The sequence below is a fragment of the Palaemon carinicauda genome, chromosome 8 (assembly GCF_036898095.1).
Source record: "Palaemon carinicauda isolate YSFRI2023 chromosome 8, ASM3689809v2, whole genome shotgun sequence".
NCBI classification, from domain to species: Eukaryota; Metazoa; Arthropoda; class Malacostraca; order Decapoda; family Palaemonidae; genus Palaemon; species Palaemon carinicauda.
This window is the reverse complement of record NC_090732.1, coordinates 160,012,471-160,039,143: the sequence shown is the minus strand read 5'-3', so window position 1 is coordinate 160,039,143 and position 26,673 is coordinate 160,012,471. Positions and strand designations below refer to the sequence as shown.

The following is a 26,673-nucleotide window of genomic DNA, read 5'->3' as shown; positions in this document are numbered from 1 at the left end:
GCCTTAATGGAGAACATTCGCAAGCAAGGCGAAGCAAGGGAAGCGAGACTCGAGAGAGAGCTCAGTGAAGCTCCACTTACCGCCTCCCGAGGGTCATACAGGCGACCCAGAGTCCAAGACCTCCCAACCTGCTCCTAAACCAATCCCTGGAGGTATGCGGAGTTCATGCCGATTACTAACGGTAAACTCTACATCTCGGAGAAGATGGGAGCCATCCGCTTAGACGATATCCAGTTTTGGCCAAGCTTTAACGCTTACCCTGATTGCTTCATTCGACTGAAGTATGAACCAACGGCAAAAGAGGAGACGGAACCGAAGGAGGTCATGGTTTTGGACCTCGATAAGGCACAGGCTCTCTTGTCTAGTAGCCTAAAAAAGGCTGGCTATTCAAATTCGAAAGTGTCCGCCTTGAGCAAGAAACACCCTACCTTTATTGCTCCTGCTTCATTAGCCTTCCCCTTTACGTCGAAGGCATTTAAAACTGTCGCCAAGGCAGTGGAGGCAGGCGAACCATACCCTGCACTAGAGGAGTGCATGCCTCTGTCGTTAGCCTTTTCAGTAGGGAAACTGGACGTAGACATCGCTGGACGACAGTTTAGTGAGAATCTCCCTTAACTTTCAAACTATCTCTTGCGCAAGGAGCAAGAGGCGAAAGAGAAGCTTGCTGCATCCTTATCCCTACAAAACTGCATAGAGATGTGTGCAGGCCAAAGAAATAACCCAGACATGCTCATGGTCCTTGCCAAAATGCATATGGCCACCCTAGTAAAGGACCTATATGCTTTCATGAAGGCTAGGAGAGTCTGTAGAGAGTTCGTGTTCGCTGCTGCAACAGTGAAACACAAACCCAGGAAGCTGATATCTTCTAACATCTGGGGTAAAGACCTCTTCCCGAACGAAGTAGTCAAAGAGGTAGTTGAGAAAGCTGCGACAGAGAATAGGAACCTTCTCCAGAAGTGGGGCATCTCCTCAAAGAGGAAGTCTTCCCCTGATGCGGGTCCCCAACCTAAAAGGAAGACGAAGAAGCCTAGACTTCCCTCTTGGCCTGCTAAACAACATCCCACAGTCACCATGACCGCGGTGCCCCAAGTGGTGGCCCAAACACAGACCACTTTCCAAGTGTTGCCTCATCAGCTGGTTGCCCAGTCACCAGCATTCAACCCCGGATTTGAGAAGCAAACCACTACCTTTCGGCCGAAAGGTAAAGAATCCAAACGGGGCTCCTGTAGACATCCCTCAAGAGGTAGGGGAGGACGCGGTCGAGGAGGTAAACCCTCTGGACAATCGAAACAAGGAGATGCTTTCGGTAGGAGGGAGGCTCCAACAATTTCAGGATCGTTGAACCTTTGATCCTTGGGTCCACAGCCTAATCAAGATTGGACTAGGATAGAAACGGAACAAGTCTCCACCATCATTTCCTCAATTCTTCCAACACTCCACCCCCTCATTAGAAGAATATACCCTAGAGCTCTTGAGCAAACGGGTTATAAGGAAAGCAAAGTCCATCAAATTCCAGGGAAGGCTGGTTTGTGTTCCCATGAAGGACTCAGACAAACTCAGGGTCATTCTGGACTTGTCGCTACTCAACAAGTTCATAGAAAACAGTAAGTTCAGGATGTTAATCCTTCAACACATAAGGATCCTGTTACCCAAAGGGGCGTTCACAGTCTTAATAGATCTGGCAGATGCTTACTGGCACCTCCCAGTCAGCCAACCCCTCTCCTCCTACCTAGGATTCAAGTTACAGAAGATAAAGTATGTTCTCAGAACCATACCCTTTGGACTAAAAATAGCCCCATGGATCTTCATGAAACTTGCAGATGCAGTTGTGCAACAACTACGCCTAGAAGGCGTTTAGGTAGCAGCGTACCTGGACGACTAGCTGTTGTGGGCAGCATCCAAAACGGCTTGTCTGCAAGCATCCAAAGAAGTGATCCAGTTCCTGGGACATCTGGGATGCAAGATCAACTTCAAAAAGTCTCGACTTTCTCCAGCTCAAGGGTTTCAATGGCTGGATATCCATTGGAACCTGAGGTCACACCGCCTCTCCATTCCCTCAGGGATAAGGAGGGAGATTGCAGGGTCTGTCAAGAGACTACTAAAATCCAACAGGATCTCAAGACGCCAACAGGAAAGAGTACTGGGCTCTCTCCAGTTCACAGCAGTAACAGACCCAGTTCTAAGAGCACAGCTGAAAGATGGGTCAGGAGTCTGGAGAAGATACGCATCAAACGCTCAAAGAGATCTAAAATGACCGATACCGGCCTTACTACGATTACTTCTCAAGCCGTGGTCGAAGGCCAAGAGCCTAACGAGGACCGAGCCCTTACAACCACCTCTGCCGTCGGTGACCATCCACACGGATGCCTCGACGGAAGGATGGGGAGTTCTCTCCCATCTAAGGAAAGTCCAAGGGACTTGGTTATCTCTGTTCAAGGCCTTTCACATCAATATTTTGGAGGCCATGGCAGTCCTCTTGACGTTTGGAAAACTCTCCCCTCGCAGATCAGTCCACATCAGACTGATCTTGGACAGCGAAGTGATAATGAGATGTCTGAACCGACAAGGCTCGAGATCGTCCCATATCAACCATAGGATATTAGCCATCCTTTGTCTAGAGAGATGGCACCTATCAGCAGTTCACCTACAAGGGTTCCGCAATGTGACAGCGGACGCTCTATCCAGGCTCAAGCCGATAGAGTCTGAATGGTCCCTAGACGCAAGCTCATTCTCCTTCATCTTGGAACAAGTCCCGGGACTGCAGATCGACCTCTTCGCGACAAGCGACAACAAGAAACTACCTCGATATGTAGCCCCATACGAGGACCCTCTAGGGGAGACAACGGACGCCATGTCCCTCGGTTGGAACGAATGGTCCCGGATTTTCCTGTTCCTTCCATACAACCTCCTGCTGAAGGTCCTCAACGAGCTGAAATTCTTCCAGGGAACGGCAGCTCTACTGGCCCCCAAGTGGCCCAAAAGCAACTGGTTCCCTCTAGTGATGGAACTGAAGCTGAGGCCGGCCCCTCTACCGATCCCAGCACTATCTCAACAGGTTCAGAGGTCGACTGTCTTCGCTTCATCACAGAGAACCCAAAACCTTCATCTCATGATTTTCTCACCTTAGCGGTTAAGAAAAGATTTGGGATCTCAAAAGACAGTATAGACTTCTTAGAAGAATACAAGTCTGAGATAACTAGAAGACAACATGATTCATCTTGGAAAAAGTGGGTTGCTTTTGTTAAAGCAACAGGAACGAAAGAAATTTCAATAGACTTCTGTCTGTCCTTCTTTATCCACCTTCATGAACAAGGTCAGGCCGCCAACACGATAACTACGTGTAAGTCAGCCCTGACTTGACTTCTTCTATACACCTTTCAAGTGGACTTAACGAACGAAATCTTTAACAAGATCCCGAAGGCATGCGCTAGACTTAAGCCTGCAGCTCCTCCGAAGCCCATTTCATGGTCCTTGGAAAAGGTCCTACATTATGCTTCATCTGTGAACAATGAAGATTGTTCTCTCAAGGATCTAACCCAGAAGGTTATTTTCCTGTTCGCTATAGCCTCAGGGGCTAGAGTTAGTGAAATAGTAGTCCTATCAAGAAATGAGGGCCACATTCAGTTCACAGAAGTGGGAGAACTGAATCTCTTTCCTGATCCAACCTTTCTTGCCAAGAACAAGCTACCCACTAAAAGATGGGGTCCCTGGAGAATCTGTCCTCTGAAGGAAGATGTCTCTCTGTGTCCAGTAGTGTCTAAAGGTCTATCTTCGTAGAACTTAAGACTTCAGGGGAGGACAGTTATTCAAAGGAGAAACTTCAGGATCAAACTTATCCCTAAAACAACTTAGGGCAAAGCCCACCTACTTCATTTGCAGAGCGGATCCTGACAGTACACCCGCAGGTCATGATCCGAGAAAAATTGCTTCATCACCGAAATTTTTTCAGTATTTGGACTTTGAGCGTCTTCGCTCATATATTGGATGGAAGTCATCCAGAGTGTTCTACAAACACTATGCAAAGCAAGTGCACGAGCTGAAGCATTACATGGTGGCGGCAGGTAGTGTATTAAAAACTATCGTCTAGTGCTGCGATGAACAGTGAATTGATTGGGACTATCAATTAGGGTGAAAAGGTGTTGACACTTTCAGTGCGATACCTTTCAAGTGGGTGTCACTAAGACTGTTCAAAATCTCAGGTGTGGAATTATACAGATAACACTTGTGCCGTGTGTACATAGTACACAGTGTTGATAGTATACAACATTTACAGAAAATTATATTAGAAAATTTTATCAAAATTTTCAAATTTCAGAGTGGCACTGATCATTTCTTCCCTCTCAGGAAGAAAAACGTTTTCTGTATACGTTGTACATATAATTCCCGAAACATGTTACCCTCGTTATTCCATTAGGACATTTATTCAAAATAAATGTCTATTAGAGTGTAATTGCGTCTTATTTTGCCCTGCAATTAACACAATAAATATAGCCACAGTTCTCTTACTTATTTAACTACGTAAACCTCATATTGTTGTATGCTTGCAAACTATGGATATAGTTGATACTTAGTTGTTCTGACAATATATACATACCATGAGACCTTTGTAAATCTAGTTGATACTTATGTTTGTTCACACAATATATGCAAACCTTGAGGCCTCTTTTCTACTGTCTAGTATGACTCTTCCCTGCAGGGGGCAGGAAGCCCTAACATTGTCCATGATTAGTGGTAATGACGTATAACGGTATCGTCATATGTCTCAATGGTCAGGATGACCATAGAAAATTTGTCCTAAGGTTAAGGCACCAATGAAAATCCACAGATACAGTACTTTCTAGTAATTCTCTGGTAGGCTTCCATCAGGACGACATGGCTTGAGCCAAAGAAAAACTATTTTGAAGCGAAGCGAAAAATCTATTTTTGGGTGAGATAGCCATGTCGTCCTGATGGACCTGCCCTCCTTTTCCATAGAAAAGGCATAGTCAAGATCCCTCCCGAAAACTACTATATCTGTAGCACCATGCTCAATGCTACAAGGAATGAGCGCCATCTTGGATACTCGTAATAGTACGGGAGGAAGGGTAACCTTGATAAAGGCTCCCCTTCTATTTTCGCCACTCTTCCCCCTCAAAACGATAACGCTATTCGGGGTGAAGATCGCTATGTGTCATATCAAGATATACGTCTCCTGATATTATGCGATATCCTTAAGTGAAATTTAAGGATATTCGTGGCAGGAGTTAGAATTCTGGAGACCTAAAGGTTAATTCTCTTGGAGCATCACTGTAGTCAAATATCCCTTAGAAAGCTACCAGTAGGAATCTTCCATTAGGACGACATGGCTATCTCACCCAAAAATTGACTTTTTGCTTAGCTTCAAAATCCGTTTTATAACACATAAAAGATAACGGGGGAGGGTGGGCTGTGGCACCCTAGCAGTACCAGCCGAACTCGGTTGAGTCCCTTTTCAGGCTGGGAGGAATGTAGAGAGGAGAGGTCCCCTTTTTGTTTCATTTGTTTGATGTCGGCTACCCCCCAAAATTGGGAGAAGTGCCTTGGTATATGTATGTAAAAGACAGCTGAAAGTTTTGCAATTGCAAAAGGCCAAAAACATCTGCAATAATACCTGAAGAGGATAAATAAAATCTAAGATACTTGAGAACAGTATTAAGCATGGATCTATAACCATTGATAGCTTTAAAAGATAATTTCCTTTTAACCCTTTTACCCCCAAAGGACATACTGGTATGTTTCACAAAATCCATCCCTTTACCCCCATGGATGTACCGGTACGTCCTTGCAAAAAAATGCTATAAAAAATACTTTTTTCAAATTTTTGATAATTTTTTTAGAAAATTCAGGCATTTTCCAAGAGAATGAGACCAACCTAACCTCTCTATGACAAAAATTAAGGCTGTTAGAGCAATTTAAAAAAAAATACTGCAAAATGTGCTGGGAAAAAAATAACCCCCTGGGGGTTAAGGGTTGGAAATTTCCAAGTAGCCTGGGGGTAAAAGGGTTAAAAGACACAAAAAGCAAAACTCAACAATACAGAATAATCCAAAGTTCTTATAAATGAAACTTCATGAAATTACACTAATCAAAATTCACATTCCACTGTCTCATACAAATTACTGCATTAATAGATTGCCTTTTGGAACCTGAAATAGACAATCTAGAGGACACAAAAAATCCTTCTTTGTTGCATACCTGTATACTGTAAAGTTAACTATCTCCATGCAGTTAGATGAACCACGTGTAGGTTTGAGTGAATTGATGTTGAAATTGGTTGTCTGATAATATTGGTCCTATAAGGTAATCTCCTCAGATATTCTGACAACAGAGCCCACTGATCTGTAAACCACTCTCTCAGCAGCTAAAAGAGAGCCACCAGGGTCATTTTGCTGGTTGAAGATACCCTGAACTTATTTATCAGCGACCAGATCATTGAACACAGAAACAACGCATACAGGGCTAGATTTGGGAGAACATCCACCTTCCATGCTAGGGTACCTCATACCAGAGAGAAAAACACATCCATAGAGTAGGAATCAGAGTTATAGGACAACAAAGAGGAGGAGAAAGAAGAGGATGAGGAAGAAACACACAGACGCTTCTTCCTTTTCCTGGCTCTGCAAACAGAGCGGTCAAGGTCTGAGTGAGAACCAACGACGATACTCCACCTGAGGGAGAAATCACATGGGTTGCTCCCCCAGGAGCCCAACACTGGGGCACACTGTCACAAGGGAAAGGAGATGGCACACTCGCAAGGTCCTGGCGACCCCTGAACAGGACGGGAAGAACACATGCCAGATCCCCCAGGCACAAGGGTCAAGCAACAGATACAGGGGAAGAGGTAGAGGAAGTGCTGGCAATGGGTCAGGGATCGAGGTTACATCATGGACAGGGGGACCACACTTGACCTTACCTTTACCTTTGCCCTTGCCCTGACCTTTCTTATTGGGACTGGGAGCAACCAAACCTGACTCATCAACCACTAAAGTCCCTGACACTGGAGGATCCAACACTGGTTCCTGTAGATCACATACCTGCACAGTGAGTATCGATCTAAGGGCGTAAGCGCAGGGGCAGCAGCAGCAGACTCACTGTGGAGACAGTGGTGGCGAAAGACTTCACGGTGTTTTTTTGGGCAAGCCCAATCCAACTCCGACGAACGCCTCGCGTGTTTCTTACCCTTCAGGGCATACACTTGCCACTGCACCAGAGGCCATGATCAACACTCGGCACAAGGGGATGGCTGCAAACAGAAATACCCTCGACACAAAGCACAGAGAGAGTGCGGATCTATAGCCGGCTTTGCCATGAAGTGGTTGCAACATTCACTCTTCCCCCCAGATAACAAAGTTCTTGTGTTCATTCCATTATTCACAACAATCATACATTGGAAGAGTTTTGATAAATGCTCTAAGTACATTTGTATGCCACAGCGGTCGAAGCAAAAGTGAGGGACAAGCCAACTGGAAGGGGGGTGGGCCTTCTTGGCCGCACCTCTCCAGTCTAATAACTGCTCATTATACATTTCAATGACCGATTCCAGCTCGCACCGAAGTAATCTCCGTAATTAAAGGACAAGGGTTTGTATGGCACGTAGAAACAAACTATGGCTCTCTGTACAGTACTGTACAATGAAAAAGATACAGAAATGTAATCATGGAAGCTATTCAAACTTATGTACCTGTAACGGTGTAAAAGTTACAGGTTGGCTATTCTCCAGCAACTGATCTCCTTCATGAAAAAATCTTCTGGCTAATGACTGTAGGAGATGGGTGAGCTCATACTCATGAAAGTCCAGAAATTCAGCCAATTCACGCGGTAAGGCATGATGCATGAAGTTGATAATAGTCTGTAAAGAAAGTAAATCAGATTAAAATCTTTGCAAAGTAAAGATAAAACAAAATGATTTGAATACTTTCTCACAATTCATAGTTCTTACCTATTTGGAAGAATAGCTTTGTAGAAAAATATACAAATATACTAATAAAGAATAAAAAAGTCTACCCTTTTTACCCTATAAGCAAATTCCCTACTATGTCTACCGCCAAAGACCTGGTGGATAATGAGTCGGAGAAAACTGAGGGGACACTGCTTCATTCCCCCTTATACTCCTTATAGATTTCATCACATTTTGAAATATATGGTACAAAAATTCACTATAAGTGAGGAGGAAAGGAATCTAAATGATCAATAAAATTAAATTTTAATAATAAAATTTTATTTTTAGGGTTAAAGTGCTGTGTGATCTCCAAGGACTTTCCCATGAAATGCTAGAATAGGGATACGAATGACATAAATACTAAAGAAATATTGTCTCCCTTGCTTTGGGGCCAGTGTATCAATGTGCATAGAATAGATTTACTGTAGTGTGTATAAGGGGGACCTTCGAGTTCAGGCTCGCTCTAACTCGAACAGAGCACCTCCAATGCTGAAATTTGTCTGCTATGAGTGACGTCATTACTATGTCACCACCTCACAGAAAGGAACCATCATCCCATTCGGAGACAATGCTACAAACACATCAATTTGCATCCAACCGCCATCTTTATATTCACTGATAAGGACTGAACAATGCCATTATTGTTCAAGTATAACAAGAAGACCAAAACAGTAAGTTACAGTAATCAGGTTTTTCATCTTTTCATTACATTTACATTATAATATAAGTGAATTTTTTTGTTATATGCACCAGCAGTTGAGTAATTGTGTTTGTTATGCAGATATTGAAGTTGTAAACCGATTAGGTCAGCATTGTTAGCCTCTTGTAAACAGGGTTAGGCCTTATTGGTCTTCCCCTCCCAGTGTAAAACTGATTAATAGATTTAGACTAATTTATATATTTTAGCTGGGTGAAAGAATTTGCTAAGATCATGAGATCTGTTGATTATTTACTCAGCAGGGATCTCAATGATCTCATTAGCTCTGAATTTGCTCTGAAGGGGTCACAGTGGACTACACCCCTTTCCATTATGCTCAGAAACTTTAGTTTTCTAATGAGGCACTGATCTAAGCTCCTTATTACAACTTTTAAGAAACCAATAATTTTGAAATGGGTTGCTATTACTAGGGCAAGAGGAATGCCAGTGTATATTAGGAGTGAGTACCCTGCTTTTAATAAGTCCTGCTATGAATGTAGATGTCACGAGATTCACATAATAAAAGTTTGTGGCAGGCATAACAATTTTTATTTGAGTTTTATCTATCGGAATCCAGACTTGGATGATTCTAACTTTGATTGTCTTCTTACCATTCTGGCGAAGATACAAGATGTTAGAAAGGCTTCTTTTGTTCTTGTTGATGATTTTAATGCTCAACATAGGAAGTGTTTAAATTCTGTTTCTCCTACTGATTGCCATGGCCTAGGAGCAATGGACTTAACTTCTGAATCAGGCAGTGAGCAAGTAATAAGTGAAGTTAATCACAGGTCTGGTAAATGTTTGGACCTAGTATACTGTACAATGAGTTCCCTGATGTTATAAGAAGTATGGTTGTTTCCCCATTTAAGATGTCTGAACATGCCTTAATTTCATTAGTAACTAGAGGAGCACTCAGCAGAGCACAGACCTCTGATGTGGCAGCTTATTTCTCGACCTTTGGCTCAACCTTGACCTTGACCTTTGACCTCAACATGTATTAATTGACGTGGATTTTCATTCACTCACATATGAACCAAGTTTGAAGTTTCTTTGACAATGATGTCCAAACTTATAACTGATTGCATGAATTGGACATTTTGCTTGACAGTGACCTTGACCTTCCAAAATTCAATTATTTCCAGCTTTTTATATAACAGTTAATCCCTGCATGTTTCATCACTCTACGATTAAAATTGTGGCCAGGAAGCTGTTCACAAACAAACAAACAAACAGTGACAAAAAAATAACCACCTTCCAACTTTGTTGGCAGAGGTAATTAAGAATAAGCAGCCTGTCCTGATGTGTCATACTCATGTAAAATATATATAAAATCTCAAGCAGACTGGAAGCGCATTTTGAGGGATCTTTTGAATCTTAATTGGCCACAATTGTTTAAGTGTTGAGCCTGTTTTTCTCTTGAATGAGAATCTGGTCAACATAGTTGATAGACTTATCCCTTTTCATGTGTTAAAACAAACCCTGGTTCCATGATGATTGTAGTCACTTATTTGGAGAAGCAGGAGGCCTATCATCTTTGGAAGGGTAACAGGTCAGATTTGACTTGGAATAATTATACTCAGTTTAGAACTTTTGCTCATAGTGTTTTTATGCTTCAATTGAAAAGGAATACAACCTAACCATAAAAGAACTCTGTCTGGTACAGTCCAGGAACATAAGTGATGCGGTGCCCTTAAAGTTACACTCTTTGGTATGGACTTAACAGTTCCTCCTTTAGTTAAACCAAATGGCTTTGTAACTCACTGTCCAGAGGAAAAGGCAACAACATTTCTGGCTTAAGTGTTTGACAGTACAGTGTAAGAAGCAGAGTAATGAGAAACTTGTTCTTCCTTATTCCAGATTTTCTGATGCTAAATTAACTATTTTAGCTTTTCAGTCCTCTTGATGGACCTTGATGCTTATGGAGGTGTACTGTAGACCCAGATGATATTTATTTTTGGCTTTTTAACAAGACCCTGATTTCTTAGCTTTTAAGTTGTCTGTTATTTTCTGCAAGTTACCAAGAAGAGGTTCTTTTACTACTTGTTGGAGAATGGGTAATGTTACTCCATTAGGTAAATATGTTTGTAGTAGCTCTATCCCAGCTGATTACTTCCCAATTTCCATAACTCCCATATTATCTAAAGTTTTTTAATGTCTTTTGTCAAAATGTCTAATCATGTATGCTGAAGGTAAGCATCTGTTCCCTAGTTTGCAAGTTGGCTTTTACAAAAGCCTTGGAACATATGATGCCCTTTTATCAATAAAAATGCCGTAAAGAAATCCCTTGATTGTGGTCAGGAACTTCATATGATTGTTCTTGATTTTATTCCTACCCTTGACTGTTAATCATGAGGCCTTTGTTTTCAAACTCAAGCAGTTGGGAGTAGGTGGGTCTTTCCTTAGTGTCATTTAATTTTTAAGTAATAAATTTAGATTGCAGAGTTGTTGTTGATGGGCACCATAGTGAATATAGGAATGTGATAACTGGTGTTCCTTAGGGTAGTGACCTTTACCCGTTACTTTTCATACTACCGTATAAACACGATACAGTTATATGGTTTGGCCTAGAAAACAAGTTCATTACATATGCAGATGATGCTACTCTCTTTTCCTCAATTTCATCTTCTGAATGCATATCTGGGATTGCTGAATCCCTTAATAGAGACATAACTAAAATTAGTATAAGGTACAAATTATGGGGAGCAAAGTAGAACCGAAACAAAACTCAAAGTAAGATTGTAAGTAGGTCGATGACGGTGGCTCTTCAACATCGAGATCTCTGCACTGATAATGTTTCTATACCTCTATAAAACTCCTTTAAAATGTTAGGTGTGATTCTTGATTGCAAATTACTTTTGAGAAACACATTTAGTCTTTTTCTTCTTTAACTGGACAAAAAACTGGATTATTGAGAAAGTCTTTCTAGATTTTCGATAATCAATTTATTCTCAAGAAATGTTTGAATTATCTTATTCTGACTAATTTTTAGTATTCATTTTTCTCCTGTATGGTCTTCAGCTGCTGAATCCCATCTTAATTAGTTGGACAAGAACTTGTAGTCTATTACATCTTTTATTCCTGGTCTTTATATTAATCTCTTGCACCAACATTCTGTTATTCTTTATATTTATTCCATAAGATTTTTCACAACTCTGACCATCCTTTGCATTCAGATCTTCCCAGGTAGTATCATCCTCCTCATAATACTAGGTATGCAGTTAACTCCAATACAGTAGTCATGCTTTCTCCATCATATGGTTCAATATTAAACAATTCTTGCCTGTTTGTCATGCTAGTAACAGTTAGTCGTAGTTTCCCAGACATATGTGCCTACACAATTTCGGCTGATTTAATATTATGGTCTTTCCATTTTATGTTTATATTTGTTGCTGATTAATTTTATAGGAAAACTACGACCAGGCGTTACTAGCATGACAAACAGGCAAGAATTGCTACACTTTACTTTTGAGTAACCAAGGTTACAAAATTTTATGAGCAATGGTACAACAAATTATTTTTCATTAACAAAACACTATTGAGTCGTGGAAATTTAAAATGTAGCCAGGATATGAATGATGAGTTTGGAATGAAACAAACACAGAGCATTCAGTAAAATGTTATTTTCATTAGTAAAATAAATTTTTGAATATACTTACCCGATAATCATGTAGCTGTCAACTCTGTTGCCGACAGAAATCTACGGTCGGGATACGCCAGCGATCGCTATACAGGTGGGGGTGAACACCACAGCGCCATCTGTGGTCAGGTACTCCAGTACTTCTTGTCAACACCACCTCAATTTTTTCCTCGGTCCACTGGTTCTCTATGGGGAGGAAGGGTGGGTCAATTAAATCATGATTATCGGGTGAGTATATTCAAAAATTTATTTTACTAATGAAAATAACATTTTTCAATATTAATCTTACCCGATAATCATGTAGCTGATTCACACCCAGGGTGGTGGGTGGAGACCAGCATACATGTTAACAAAGAAGCTAAGTATCCCGTATTTTATTTTATTAGTTATTCAAAAATAACATAAAGTAAATAAGTACCTGGTAAGGAAGTCGACTTGAACCATTACTCTGCCTTTATTAAGTACGTCTTCCTTACTGAGCGTAGCGGTCCTCTTAGGATGCTGAACGACTCTTAGGTGCTGAAGTATAAAGGGCTGCAACCCATACTAAAGGACCTCATCACAACCTTTAACCTCGGCGCTTCTCAAGAAAGAATTGACCACCCGCCAAATCAACAAGGATGTGGAAGGCTTCTTAGCCGACCGTACAACCCATAAAAAGTATTCAAGAGAAAGGTTAAAAAGGTTATGGGATTATGGGAATGTAGTGGTTGAGCCCCCGCCTACTACTGCATTCGTTGCTACGAATGGTCCCAGGGTGTAGCAGTTCTCGTAAAGAGACTGGACATCTTTGAGATAGAATGATGCGAACACTGACTTGCTTCTCCAATAGGTTGCATCCATAACACTCTGCAGAGAACGGTTCTGTTTGAGGGCCACTGAAGTAGCCACAGCTCTCACTTCATGTGTCCTTACCTTCAGCAAAGCAAGGTCTTCTTCCTTCAGATGAGAATGTGCTTCCCTAATCAGGAGCCTGAATAGGTAAGAAACTGAGTTCTTAGACCTTGGAAGAGAAGGCTTCTTGATAGCACACCATAAGGCTTCTGATTGTCCTCGTAAAGGTTGTGACCTTTTTAGATAGTACCTAAGAGCTCTAACTGGGCAAAGTACTCTCTCCAGTTCGTCCCCCACCAAGTTGGACAGGCTTGGGATCTCGAACGACTTAGGCCAAGGACGTGAAGGAAGCTCGTTTTAGCAAAAAACCGAGCTGCAAGGAACATGTAGCCGTTTCAGATGTGAAAACTATGTTCCTGCTGAAGGCGTGGATCTCACTTACTCTTTTAGCTGTTGTCAAGCACACGAGGAAAAGAGTTTTTAATGTGAGGTCCTTAAAAGAGGCTGATTGGAGAGGTTCAAATCTTGATGACATAAGGAACCTTAGGACCACGTCTAGATTCCAGCCTGGAGTGGACAACTGACGTTCCTTTGAGGTCTTAAAAGACCTAAGGAGGTCCTGTAGATCTTTGTTGGTGGAAAGATCCAAGCCTCTGTGGAGGAAAACCGCTGCCAACATACTTCTGTAACCCTTAATCGTAGGAGCTGATAGGGATCTTACGTTCCTTAGATGTAACAGGAAGTCAGCAATCTGGGTTACAGTGGTACTGGATGAGGAAACTGCATTGGCCTTGTACCAGCTTCGGAAGACTTCCCCTTTAGACTGATAGACTCTGAGAGTGGATGTCCTCCTTGCTCTGGCAATCGCTCTGGCTGCCTCCTTCGAAAAGCCCCTAGCTCTTGAGAGTCTTTCGAAAGTCTGAAGGCAGTCAGACGAAGAGCGTGGAGGTTTGGAAGTACCTTCTTTACGTGAGGTAGACGTAGAAGGTCCACTCCTAGAGGAAGAGTCCTGGGAATGTCGACCAGCCATTGCAGTACCTCTATGAACCATTCTCTCGCGGGCCAGAGCGGAGCCAACCAACGTCAGCCGTGTCCCTTTGCGAGAGGCGAACTTCTGAAGTACCCTGTTGACAATCTTGAACGGCGGGAATGCATACAGGTCGAGATGGGACCAATCCAGCAGAAAAGCATCCACGTGAACTGCTGCTGGGTCTGGAATCGGAGAACAATACAACGGGAGCCTCTAGGTTATCGAGGTAGCGAACAGATCTATGGTTGGCTGACCCCACAGGGCCCAAAGTCTGCTGCAAACATTCTTGTGAAGGGTCCACTCTGTGGGGATGACCTGACCCTTCCGGCTAAGGCGATCTGCCATGACATTCATATCGCCCTGAATGAACCTCGTTACCAGCGTGAGCTTTCGATCTTTTAACCAGATGAGGAGGTCCCTTGCGATCTAGAACAACTTCCACGAATGAGTCCCTCCCTGCTTGGAGATGTAAGCCAAGGCTGTGGTGTTGTCAGAGTCCACCTCCACCACCTTGTTAAGCTGGAGGGACTTGAAGTTTATCAAGGCCAGATGAGCCGCCAACAGCTCCTTGCAATAGATGTGAAGTGTCCTTAGCTCCTGATTCCATGTTCCCGAGCATTCCTGTCCGTCCAAAGTCGCACCCCAGCCCGTGTCTGATGCGTCAGAGAAGAGACGGCAGTCGGGTTTCTGAACAGCCAAAGGTAGACTTCATTGAGAAGAAAGCTGTTCTTTCACCACGTGAGAGTAGACCTCCTCTCTTCGGAAACAGGAACTGAGATCGTCTCTAGCGTCATGTCCTTTATCCAGTGAGCCGCTAGATGATACTGAAGGGGGCGGAGGTGGGGTCTACCTAACTCGATGAACAGGGCCAGCGATGAAAGTGTCCCTGTTAGACTCATCCACTACCTGACTGAGCATCGGTTCCTTCTCAGCATGCTCTGGATGCAATCTAGGGCTTAGTAGATCCTTGGGGCCGACGGAAAAGCCCGAAAAGCTCGACTCTGAAGATCCATACCCAGGTAGACAATGGTCTGGGATGGGACGAGCTGGGACTCCTCAAAATTGACCAGGAGGCCCAGTTCCTTGGTCAGATCCATAGTCCATCTGAGAATCTCCAGACAGCGACGACTTGTGGGAGCTCTTAAAAGCTAGTCGTCTGACGGAGCCGGACACAAGATCATGGTACTGCTGCACAGTCTGTGAACTGTCAACCATGGGGAAGCGAGGAAGTACAGTGACAACCCGAAGCTGTCTAGACTGTCTGGGTCGTACAGACAACTCCTTATCGGGTTGCTGAGGTTGCCGCACTGCGTCACAACAAGTCACTTCTGCTGGTTGTTGAACGTCTTCCCAGTGACACACTGACTCCGTAAACAAAAAATCCTCTAACAAGGACTAAGCTTGGACTGCATGTCTTGCAACACAGCTCAAGGTCTATGGGAGCAGGTGTGGTAACAGACGGGGTTAGCGACTGAAGTGGAACCATTACCCTCCCTGGAAGCATGTTATTGCTTAAATAAAAGTCCATAGGAGGCTAAGCAGCTAAAGGCTCCTCTCCAAATGACAGAGTCCTCAAGGGAATATCAGAAGGAGGGAGAATAGCACTTTCTCATCTACAGGAACCATATCCGAGAAAAGCTAAGTTCTCTCAGTGAGGGTTTCACTGGTGCAAAAGCAGCAGACTAGAAGGCAACGTTATGAAACTGCTTGACAGTCTAGTGAGTTGGCAACAACCAAAGATGTGTGACTGAGAAGCATGCGGTAAGGTATGCAGAGCATGCTGTATGCAGAGCATGCTGTATGTAGAGCATGCTGTAAGGTAAGCAGAGCATGTTGCATGGCGTGCGGCTTATGCTGCATGGGATGAGGCTCATGCTGCATGGGATGAGGCTCATGCTGCATGGTATGAGGCTCATGCTGCATGGGATGAGGCTCATGCTGCAAGGGATGAGGCTTATGCCGCATGCGTTGAGGAGGATGCCGCATAGTATGAGGCTCCTGCCTCATGGGTTGAGGCGGTTGCCGCATAGCATGAGGCTCCTGCCTCATGGTTTGAGGAGGATGCCGCATAGCATGAGGCTCCTCATAGCATGAGACTCCTGCCTCATGGGTTGAGGAGGATGCCGCATAGCATGAGGCTCCTGCCTCATGGGTTGAGGAGGATGCCGCATAGCATGAGGCTGCCTCATGGGTAGAGGAGGATGTCGCATAGCATGAGGCTCCTGCCTCATGGGTTGAGGAGGATGCCGCATAGCATGAGGCTCCTGCCTCATGGTTTGAGGAGGATGCCGCATAGCATGAGGCTCCTGTGAGGTTCCTGCCTCAAGAGTTGCGTCTGCCTCAAGGTTTGAGGAGGTAGCTGCGCAGAGAGAGGCTCATGCTGTGAAGAATGCGGTTGCTGCATGCGTTGAGGCGGCTGCCTCATAGCATGAGGTTCCTCAAGAGTTGAGGCTCTTGCCTCAAGAGTTGAGGTTCTTGCCTCAAGAGTTGAGGTTCTTGCCTCAAGAGTTGAGGCTCTTGCCTCAAGAGTTGAGGTTCTCGCCTCAAGAGTTGAGGTTCTTGCCTCAAGAGTGGAGGTGGCTGCCGCAAGAGTTGAGGTTGCTGCCTCAAGGATGGTGGAGGTTGCCGCAACGCAAGAGGTTGCTGCCTCGAGGATGGAGGAGGTTGTCGCAACACATGGAGCTCCTGCCTCAAGGGTAGAGGAGGTTGCTGCAAAGCATAAGGCTCCTGCCTCAAGTGTTGAGGAGGTTGCCGCATAGCAAGAGGCTCCTGCCTCAAGGAAAGTGGAGGTTGATGCACAGCGCTGGTATCTGGCAACTCCCAATGCGGCAGCTCACGCGTGGAGGTAGGTTGAGGAACCTCAACATCATACGTCTGGCAGGGTGGACTGCGCAGAGGTGGAGGAGTGCTCGCAGGAGGAGGTGTGCTAACCTTCTCTGCCTGAAACTCCTGCATCAACACCGCAAGCTGAGACTGCATTGTCAGCAGCATAGACCACTAGAGTTTAAGAAAGACAACAACAAACGGAGCTACTGTCCGTTGAGACTGAGGGTCTAAAACAGCTGGTGCGGCAACAGACGGAGTTACTGTCTGTTGCGATACCACCTTGCCTCTCTGGGAGGTGTGCAGTTGTCGTACTGCAGCAAGTCCGAACTGACCCAGTGCTAATGGCACCACCTAGGAGTTGGACTTGCGCGGAAGGGACCGACTTGCACTTAAAAGCTGCAAGATTTGGTCCATGGTTTCTGCGAGAAACCTCTTCCGCAGACGAGGAATAAAAGGGCTCTCTCGTCTTTGTGTGGGTAGGGTGATCACGTCGGCTACGTGAGTTGGTAACACCCGAAACCACGGAGGGAAACGTCTGTTCGTCGATCAAGGCCTGATGAACCCATAAGTCCTTCGACGTTACTTCTCCCCTGGGCTTGGGAGCTTGTAAGAGGTCCCAGACTAGGCGAACAACTGGCACGAACAGACGAACCCTCGAACGCAACACTGTAACACTTTGCGCTTATCACTTTATCACTTTTGATTTTCTGTTTGCACTTATTTCACTGAACTCGAAACTTTAAGTGGTTTGTACCTGAAACACGCAATTCTATCCTTCATTAAAAGTTAGTAAATGCGAAAACAGTATTACAATGTAACATGTTATTTTTATTAATAAAATAAATTTTTGAATATACTTACCCGATAATCATGTAGCTGTCAACTCCGTTGCCCGACAGAATTCTATGGAGGGATACGCCAGCTATCACAATACTAGAAGGGGGTGTATTTACCAGCGCCACCTGTGGCCAGGTACTCAAGTACTTCTTGTTGACACCTCCTCAATTATTCCTCGGTCCACTGGTTCTCTATGGGGAGGAAGGGAGGGTCAATTAAATCATGATTATCGGGTAAGTATATTCAAAAATTTATTTTATTAATAAAAATAACATTTTTCAATATTAAACTTACCCGATAATCATGTAGCTGATTCACACCCAGGGGGGTGGGTGAAAAACCAGTGTACAAGACTAAAGGATAGCTAAGTATCCCGTATTTCATATAATCAGTTATCCACAATAACAATGAAATAATAAGTACCTGGTAAGGAAGTCGACTTGAACCGTTACTCTGCCTTTAATAAGATCGTCTTCCTTACTGAGCGCAGCGTTCCTCTTGGGAGGCTGAATCAACTCAAAGGTGCTAAAGTATACAGGGCTGCAACCCATACTAAAGGACCTCATCACAACCTTTAACCTTGGCGCTTCTCAAGAAAGAATTGACCACCCGCCAAATCAACAAGGATGTGGAAGGCTTCTTAGCCGACCGTACAACCCATAAAAAGTATTCAAGAGAAAGGTTAATAAGTTATGGGATTATGGGAATGTAGTGGCTGAGCCCTCGCCTACTACTGCATTCGTTGCTACGAATGGACCCAGGGTGTAGCAGTACTCGTAAAGAGACTGGACATCTTTGAGATAGAATGATGCGAACACTGACTTGCTTCTCCAATAGGTTGCATCCATAACACTCTGCAGAGAACGGTTCTGTTTGAAGGCCACTGAAGTAGCCACAGCTCTCACTTCATGTGTCCTTACCTTCAGCAAAGCAAGGTCTTCTTCCTTCAGATGAGAATTTGCTTCTCTAATCAGAAGCCTGATGTAGTAAGAAACTGAGTTCTTAGACATTGGTAGAGAAGGCTTCTTGATAGCACACCATAAGGCTTCTGATTGTCCTCGTAATGGTTTTGACCTTCTTAGATAGTACTTAAGAGCTCTAACTGGGCAAAGTACTCTCTCCAGTTCGTTCCCCACCATGTTGGACAGGCTTGGGATCTCGAACGACTTAGGCCAAGGACGGGAAGGAAGCTCGTTTTTAGCCAAAAAACCGAGCTGCAAGGAACATGTAGCCGTTTCAGATGTGAAACCTATGTTCCTGCTGAAGGCGTGGATCTCACTTACTCTTTTACCTGTTGCTAAGCACACGAGGAAAAGAGTTTTAATGTGAGGTCCTTAAAAGAGGCTGATTGGAGCGGTTCAAATCCTGATGACATTAGGAACCTTAGGACCACGTCTAGATTCCAGCCTGGAGTGGACAACCGACGTTCCTTTGAGGTCTCAAAAGACCTAAGGAGGTCCTGTAGATCTTTGTTGGAGGAAAGATCCAAGCCTCTGTGGCGGAAAACCGCTGCCAACATACTTCTGTAACCCTTGATCGTAGGAGCTGATAGGGATCTTACGTTCCTTAGATGTAACAGGAAGTCAGCAATCTGGGTTACAGTGGTACTGGTTGAGGAAACTGCATTGGCCTTGCACCAGCTTCGGAAGACTTCCCATTAAGACTGATAGACTCTGAGAGTGGATGTCGTCCTTGCTCTGGCAATCGCTCTGGCTGCCTCCTTCGAAAAGCCTCTAGCTCTTGAGAGTCTTTCGATAGTCTGAAGGCAGTCAGACGAAGAGCGTGGAGGTTTGGGTGAACCTTCTTTACGTGAGGTTGACGCAGAAGGTCCACTCTAGGAGGAAGAGTCCTGGGAACGTCGACCAGTCATTGCAGTACCTCGGTGAACCATTCTCTCGCGGGCCAGAGGGGAGCAACCAACGTAGCCGTGTCCCTTTGTGAGAGGCGAACTTCTGAAGTACCCTGTTGACAATCTTGAACGGCGGGAATGCATACAGGTCGAGATGGGACCAATCCAGCAGAAAGGCATCCACGCGAACTGCTGCTGGGTCTGGAATCGGAGAACAATACAAGAGGAGCCTCTTGGTCATCGAGGTAGCGAATAGATCTATGGTTGGCTGACCCCACAGGGCCCAAAGTCTGCTGCAAACATTCTTGTGAAGGGTCCACTCTGTGGGGAAGACCTGACCCTTCCGGCTGAGGCGATCTGCCATGACATTCATATCGCCCTGAATGAGCCTCGTTACCAGCGTGAGCTTTCGATCTTTTGACCAAATGAGGAGGTCCCTTGCGATCTCGAACAACTTCCTCGAATGAGTCCCTCCCTGCTTGGAGATGTAAGCCAAGGCTGTGGTGTAGTCGGAGTTCACCTCCACCACCTTGTTAAGCTGGAGGGACTTGAAGTTTATCAAGGCCAGATGAACTGCCAACAACTCCTTGCAATAGATGTGAAGTGTCCTTTGCTCCTGATTCCATGTTCCCGAGCATTCCTGTCCGTCCAGTGTCGCACCCCAGCCCGTGTCCGATGCGTCCGAGAAGAGACGGTGGTCGGGGGTCTGAACAGCCAATGGTAGACCTTCCTTGAGAAGAATGCTGTTCTTCCACCACGTTAGAGTAGACCTCATCTCTTCGGAAACAGGAACTGAGCCCGTCTCTAGCGTCATGTCCTTTATCCAGTGAGCAGCTAGATGATACTGAAGGGGGCGGAGGTGGAGTCTCCCTAACTCGATGAACAGGGCCAGCGATGAAAGTGTCCCTGTTAGACTCATCCACTGCCTGACTAAGCATCGGTTCCTTCTCAGCATGCTCTGGATGCATTCTAGGGCTTGGAAGATCCTTGGGGCCGACGGACAAGTCCGAAAAGCTCGACTCTGAAGATCCATACCCAAGGAGACAATGGTCTGGGATGGAACGAGCTGAGACTCCTCAAAATTGACCAGGAGGCCCAGTTCCTTGGTCAGATCCATAGTCCATTTGAAAATCTCCAGACAGCGACGACTTGTGGGAGCTCTTAAAAGCCAGTCGTCTGACGGAGCCGGACATAAGATCATGATACTGCTGCACAGTCTGTAAACTGTCAATCATGGGCAAGCGAGGAAGTACAGTGACAACCCGAATCTGTCTAGACTGTCTGAGTCGTACAGACAACTCCTTAACGGGTTGCTGAGGTTGCCGCACTGCGTCACAACAAGTCCCTTCTGTTGGTTGTTGAACGTCTTCCCCGTGACACATTGACTCCGTAAACAAAAAATCCTCTAACAAGGACTAAGCTTGGACTGCATGTCATGCAACACAGCTCAAGGTCTATGGGAGCAGGTGTGGTAACAGACGGGATTAGCGGCTGAAGTGGAACCATTACCTTCCCTGTCAGCATGTTATGCTTAAATAAAAGTCCATAAGAGGTTATGCAGCTAAAGGCTCCCTCCAAATGACAGAGTCCTCAAGGGAATATCAGAAGGAGGGAGAAAAGAACTTTCTCATCTACAGGGACCTTATCCTAGAAAAGCTAAGTTCTCTGAGTGAGGGTTCACTGGTGTAAAAGCAGCAGACTAGAAGGCAACGTTATGAAACTGCTTGACAGTCTAGTGAGTTGGCAACAACCCAAGATGTGTTGAGAAGCATGCGGTAAGGTATGCAGAGCATGATGTATGCAGAGTATGCTGTATGCAGAGCATGCTGTATGTAGAGCATGTTGTATGCAGAGCATGCTGAATGCAGAGCATGCTGTATGCAGAGCATGTTGTATGCAGAGCATGCTGAATGCAGAGCATGCTGTATGCTGAGCATGTAGTAAGCAGAGCCTGCTGTAAGCAGAGCCTGCTGTAAGGAAAGCAGAGCGTGTGCATGGCGTTTAACATTTCTCAGAAATTCCATGACCAGTGCTAGAGTGCTTTATGCATGCTTGCATGGGGTTTAAACCATGGTATGAAAATGGAGGTAAGGTATGCTGAACAGCAGAGTCAGAACGAGCTGGAACAACAATAGTTGTGGTTTCCTCTTCAAGACTCCGATGAGGGAACACCTGAGGCTCAGTCTGCAAAGGCTGAATAAAAGACAAGCAGAAGGAAGGCGCATGGGTGGAGGAGGCTGACTCCTAGCATGAGTGGTTGAACCCAAGGGTGCGCTTGCTGAGCGGTTGGCGGAAGCGGAGTAGCAAGTTCCAGTTCCTGTGGTGTGAGCGGAGCGCGATGAGGAAGAGGCTGCGCAGAACAAGGTAAATGTCTCGCAAGCTGAGGCTCCTGAGGCGCAAGGCTAAGGTGTTGTGGTGCTTGCCTTGTGGAGGGTTGAGCTCGCTGCAGCGAGAGCTGAGGAGACTGACTCATGGACGGGAGAGGTTGTTGTACCTCAACCGAGTGTTGCATCACTGGTGGAGCAGCAAGTGGAGGCGGAGGAAGAGAGGTATAATCCTCCTGATCCCAATGTAAAGGTTGCCTTAAGGAAGGCGGAGGCTGAACACCACAGGGAACAGCAAACTCAGCACGTGGCTCAACATCGTACGCCTGGCAGGTGGAACTGCTGGCAGGTGGTACTGCGATCAGGCGGAGCGAATGTAGGTGGAGGGAGTGTAGGCGGAGGCGGAGGAGCAACACTCTCAGCCCGACACTCACGCATCAAGTCCGAAAGCTGTGCTTGCATGGACTGTAGTAGAGTCCACAACATCGTACGCCTGGCAGATGGTACTGCGATCCGGCGGAGCGAGTGTAGGTGGAGGGAGTGTAGGCGGAGGCGGAGGAGCAACACTCTCAGCCCGACACTCACGCATCAAGTCCGAAAGCTGTGCTTGCATGGACTGTAGTAGAGTTCACAACATCGTACGCCTGGCAGGTGGTACTGTGATCAGGCGGAGCGATCATAGGCGGGGGGGAGTGTAGGCGGAGGCGCAACACTCTCAGCCCGACACTCACGCATCAAGACCGAAAGTTGTGACTGTATGGACTGCAGTAGAGTTAACTTGGGGTCGGCAGACACTAAGTTCTGCTGAGGTAAAGCCTTAACAGCAGAGATCTGTTGTGGCAGAACCTTACTCCTCTTAGGCGGAGTGTAATCAACTGATGATTGAGGAGAGTCAGAGCTAACCCAATGACTGCATTCGGGTTGTGAACTTTAACTTCGTACGTCTGGCATAGGTCTGGACTTAACGTTTAAGAGGTCTTGAGACCTGAGACCAGCGTTACTCTGCCTTTATTTTCTCCCCTAATCTCTTCTGCAGACGAGCAAAATAAGGGCTCAATCGTCTGCGGGTGGGAGTGACGGTCTCGGTAAGACACGCCCACAACCACCGAGAATACTTCTGTGCGCCGATCAAGGCCTGCTGAACCCTTATGCCCTTCGACATTGCTTCTCCCCTGGGCTTGGGAGCTTGCAAGAGGTCCCGGACTGGGAGGACGACTGGCGCGCACAAAAGTACCCTCACGCACTAATCACTTATCACTTTGATTTCTGTTTGCACTTATTTCACTGAACTCGAAACTTTAAGTGGTTTGTACCTGAAATACGCAATTCTATCCTTTCTCAAAGTTAGTAATTGCGAAAACAGAATTACAATGTAACAGAAAAATCTAATGAAAGATAATTCAGTGGTTGGAAAGAGACTAAACACTAGATCACTCTAGAAACGTTTAGTTTCTTCCCCTAAAGAGACTAGGGAGAAGAGCAAAAACGATAACGACGTTACTCGTACGCCTGGCAGGCTTGAATGAAACGTTTATCCTCTTTCTCCCTCCGTCTCTATCTCTCTCTCTCTCTCTCTCTCTCTCTCTTGACTTAGAACCTGAGAGAAGAGCCCAAACATATATATCGTTAAAACATATTATTGTTAAAGGAAAAAACTGAAAAGTTCCTTTATTAGGATCAAAACCATTAAGTAAAGAAAGAATGAACAAAACGCTAGACACGGTTACTCTTACTGCAACGTGAAACCGTGAACATTCTTTCTAACGATAGAGTGCAAGTTGAACGTTCTGAACGTCAACAACTGCAGAGACAAAACAAAACGTTAGTTCAACTTTGAAAACAATACGAGACTGTCAAAGAAAATCTTTCAAACTCTGTGGCGGAAATAGCATAATATGTTAACAGGTAAAACCGAAATGACGGGCTCAAAGTTTATTAACTTCGGTAAAAGACCGCCTACTATTAGGAAGGTCGAATATAAACAAATATAAAAATTAATTTTAATGAGTTTATAATAAAAGGAAGTTAATCGAAGAGGCCTATAAGAGGCGGAGAGATATAAAATAAATCTATAACTTTCGTTAAGCAAAATTAAGAAAGAGAGTCTATACTCTCTTAGACACCAACACTTCCGTCTAAGGGAAGGGTCGGCCATTGAAAGGTGAACGAGAGTTCAAACTCTCTCGTCACCATAATTAATCAAATTAATTCCAAAAGCTAACTAAGCTAATATAGAAGTTTCCAGTAAAGCGACAGCCGAAATCAAAGAGAAATACTTCACCAAAGTCGTGAAAATACTCCAAGAACATAAGCGTATCCCAGAACGTCTTGCCGGAAGCACGACAGAGGAATAATTGAGGAGGTGTCAACAAGAAGTACTTGAGTACCTGGCCACAGGTGGCGCTGGTAAATACACCCCCTTCTAGTATTGTGATAGCTGGCGTATCCCTCCATAGAATTCTGTCGGGCAACGGAGTTGACAGCTACATGATTATCGGGTAAGTTTAATATTGAAAAAGAAAAACATAATGAAAGATAAATAATTCAGTGGCTGGAAAAGAGACTAAACACTAGATCAAATAAACTACGTTTAAAACCTCTCACCGCATAAAGCCTGAGAACAAGAATAAAACTCTAGAAACGTTTACCTTCTTCCCCTAAAGAGACTAGGGAGAAGAGCAAAAACGATAACAACGTTACCCGCTTGAACGAAACGTTTATCCTCCTCTCTCTCCCTCCGTCTCTATCTCTCTCTCTCTCTCTCTCTCTCTCTTGACTTAGCACCTGAGAGAAGAGCCCAATTATATCTATCGTTAAAACATATTATTGTTAAAGGAAAAAAAAAAAAACTGAAAGATTTCCCAAATAAAAAGTTCCTTTATTAGAATTAAAACCATTTAAGCTAAGAAAGAATGAACAAAACGCTAGAATCGGTTTACTCTTACTGCAACGTGACACCGTGATAGACTCTCTCTCTATCGTAACGATAGAGCGCAAGTTGAACGTTCTGAACGTCAACAACTGCAGAGACAAAACAAAACGTTAGTTCAACTTTGAAAACAGTACGAGACTATCAAAGAAATTCTTTCAAAAACATTAAAATAGCATAATATGTTAACAGGTAAAAACGAAATGACGGGCTCAATGTTAATTAACTTCGGTTCCAAGAAAAGACCGCCTACTATTAGGAAAGGTCGAATATAAACAAATATAAAAATTAATTTTAATAAGTTTATAATAAAAGGAAGTTAATCAAAGAGGCCTATAAAAGGCGGAGAGATATAAAATAAATCTATAACTTTTGTTAAGCAAAATTAAGAGAGTCTATACTCTCTTCGACACCAACACTTCCGTCTAAGGGAAGGGTCGGCCATTTAAAAGTGAAAGAGAGTTCATACTCTCTTCGTACCAAAATTAAATAAAAAATTAAATCAAATTAATTTCAAAAACTTGCTAAGCTAATGATATAGCTTCCTGAATAGCGAAGGCTAAACTCTAGAGCAAATACATCACCAAATCGTGAGCAATAACTCCAGAATCAACAGCGTATCCATGTAGGTCTAGCCGGAGGCACGACAGAGGAAAAATTGAGGTGGTGTTGACAAGAAGTACTGGAGTACCTGACCACAGATGGCGCTGTGGTGTTCACCCCCACCTGTATAGCGATCGCTGGCGTATCCCGACCGTAGATTTCTGTCGGCAACAGAGTTGACAGCTACATGATTATCGGGTAAGATTAATATTGAAAATTAGGACATTCAAGGTATCTTAAGGTGTCCAGCTATTCTTTCTTAATGGTTGACCATATCCTGAGGCTATACCTTTGGAATTACCATTTATCCAGTCCTAAATGCCTCTGGATTGGCTGTAATCCCCCTTTTTAACTCATTTTTGTGCAACTCTTTTCATCAAAGCCTATGAAATATGTGACCGTAGTAATCTTATTAATCTATATTGCAGTAATGAAGAAAGTGGCCTAAGTAGTCTTTTTAGAACTGAGGTAAGCTATGTCTTGACTAAGTGTGTGTAGATCGCAATACTTATTACACATGTTGGCTGACCTATATGACCATACAAACAAACACGAACATAATAAATGCATACCTGCAAATAAAGCTGAAGATCCCCTCTCCTTTTTTCCACAAAAGCTGGATCCTTGTTTCCAATAATCTTTTTTGGTGGCAGAAGGTCTCTTGCTACTCCATGATTCGACACTAACTTATCGTGCAGCTCAGCGAAGGCATTATACCTTTGTTTGACAGACCATTGAACAGGCCCAACTGTTATATTTATATTGTACAAAGTAACTCCATCAAATTGTTCAGTGCTAGGAATGGTAGCCTCTATATGATTTCCTGGGGTTTCAGGTGATAATGAAGCCATCTGCAAGCAAAGAAACATTTGCATGACATCTAAATAAGAAGCTGAAAACTCTCTACCCCCAAAAAACTTTAAATTCACCCTAAAAACTAAAGCATATTAAATAAAGATATGCAACACCAATATTGAATCTTTAGTTAGAGATTAATTAGTTTAAAGTGATCTAAAATGTTATTTTCATTAGTAAAATAAATTTTTGAATATACTTACCCGATGATCATATAGCTGTCAGCTCTGCTGCCCGACAGAAAAAACCTACGGGCGGAATACGCCAGCGATCACTATACAGGTGGGGGTGTACA

At 44.2% G+C, this 26,673-nt stretch overlaps 2 protein-coding genes across 4 annotated transcripts in view; both read right to left on the bottom strand.

The window, feature by feature from the left end:
- Positions 1-26,673, bottom strand: part of LOC137646061 (uncharacterized) — a 415,122-nt gene that overhangs the window by 262,616 nt on the left and 125,833 nt on the right. The gene's annotated exons all lie outside the window — the stretch shown is intronic.
- Positions 1-26,673, bottom strand: part of LOC137645043 (nischarin-like) — a 74,954-nt gene that overhangs the window by 13,239 nt on the left and 35,042 nt on the right. Inside the window, exons 2-3 of the mRNA XM_068377901.1 lie at positions 26,096-26,374; positions 7,700-7,867 (exon numbers count right to left, since the gene is read on the bottom strand). Of these exons, the coding sequence (XP_068234002.1) occupies positions 7,700-7,867; positions 26,096-26,374 (447 nt within the window). The remainder of the gene's footprint in view (positions 1-7,699; positions 7,868-26,095; positions 26,375-26,673) is intronic.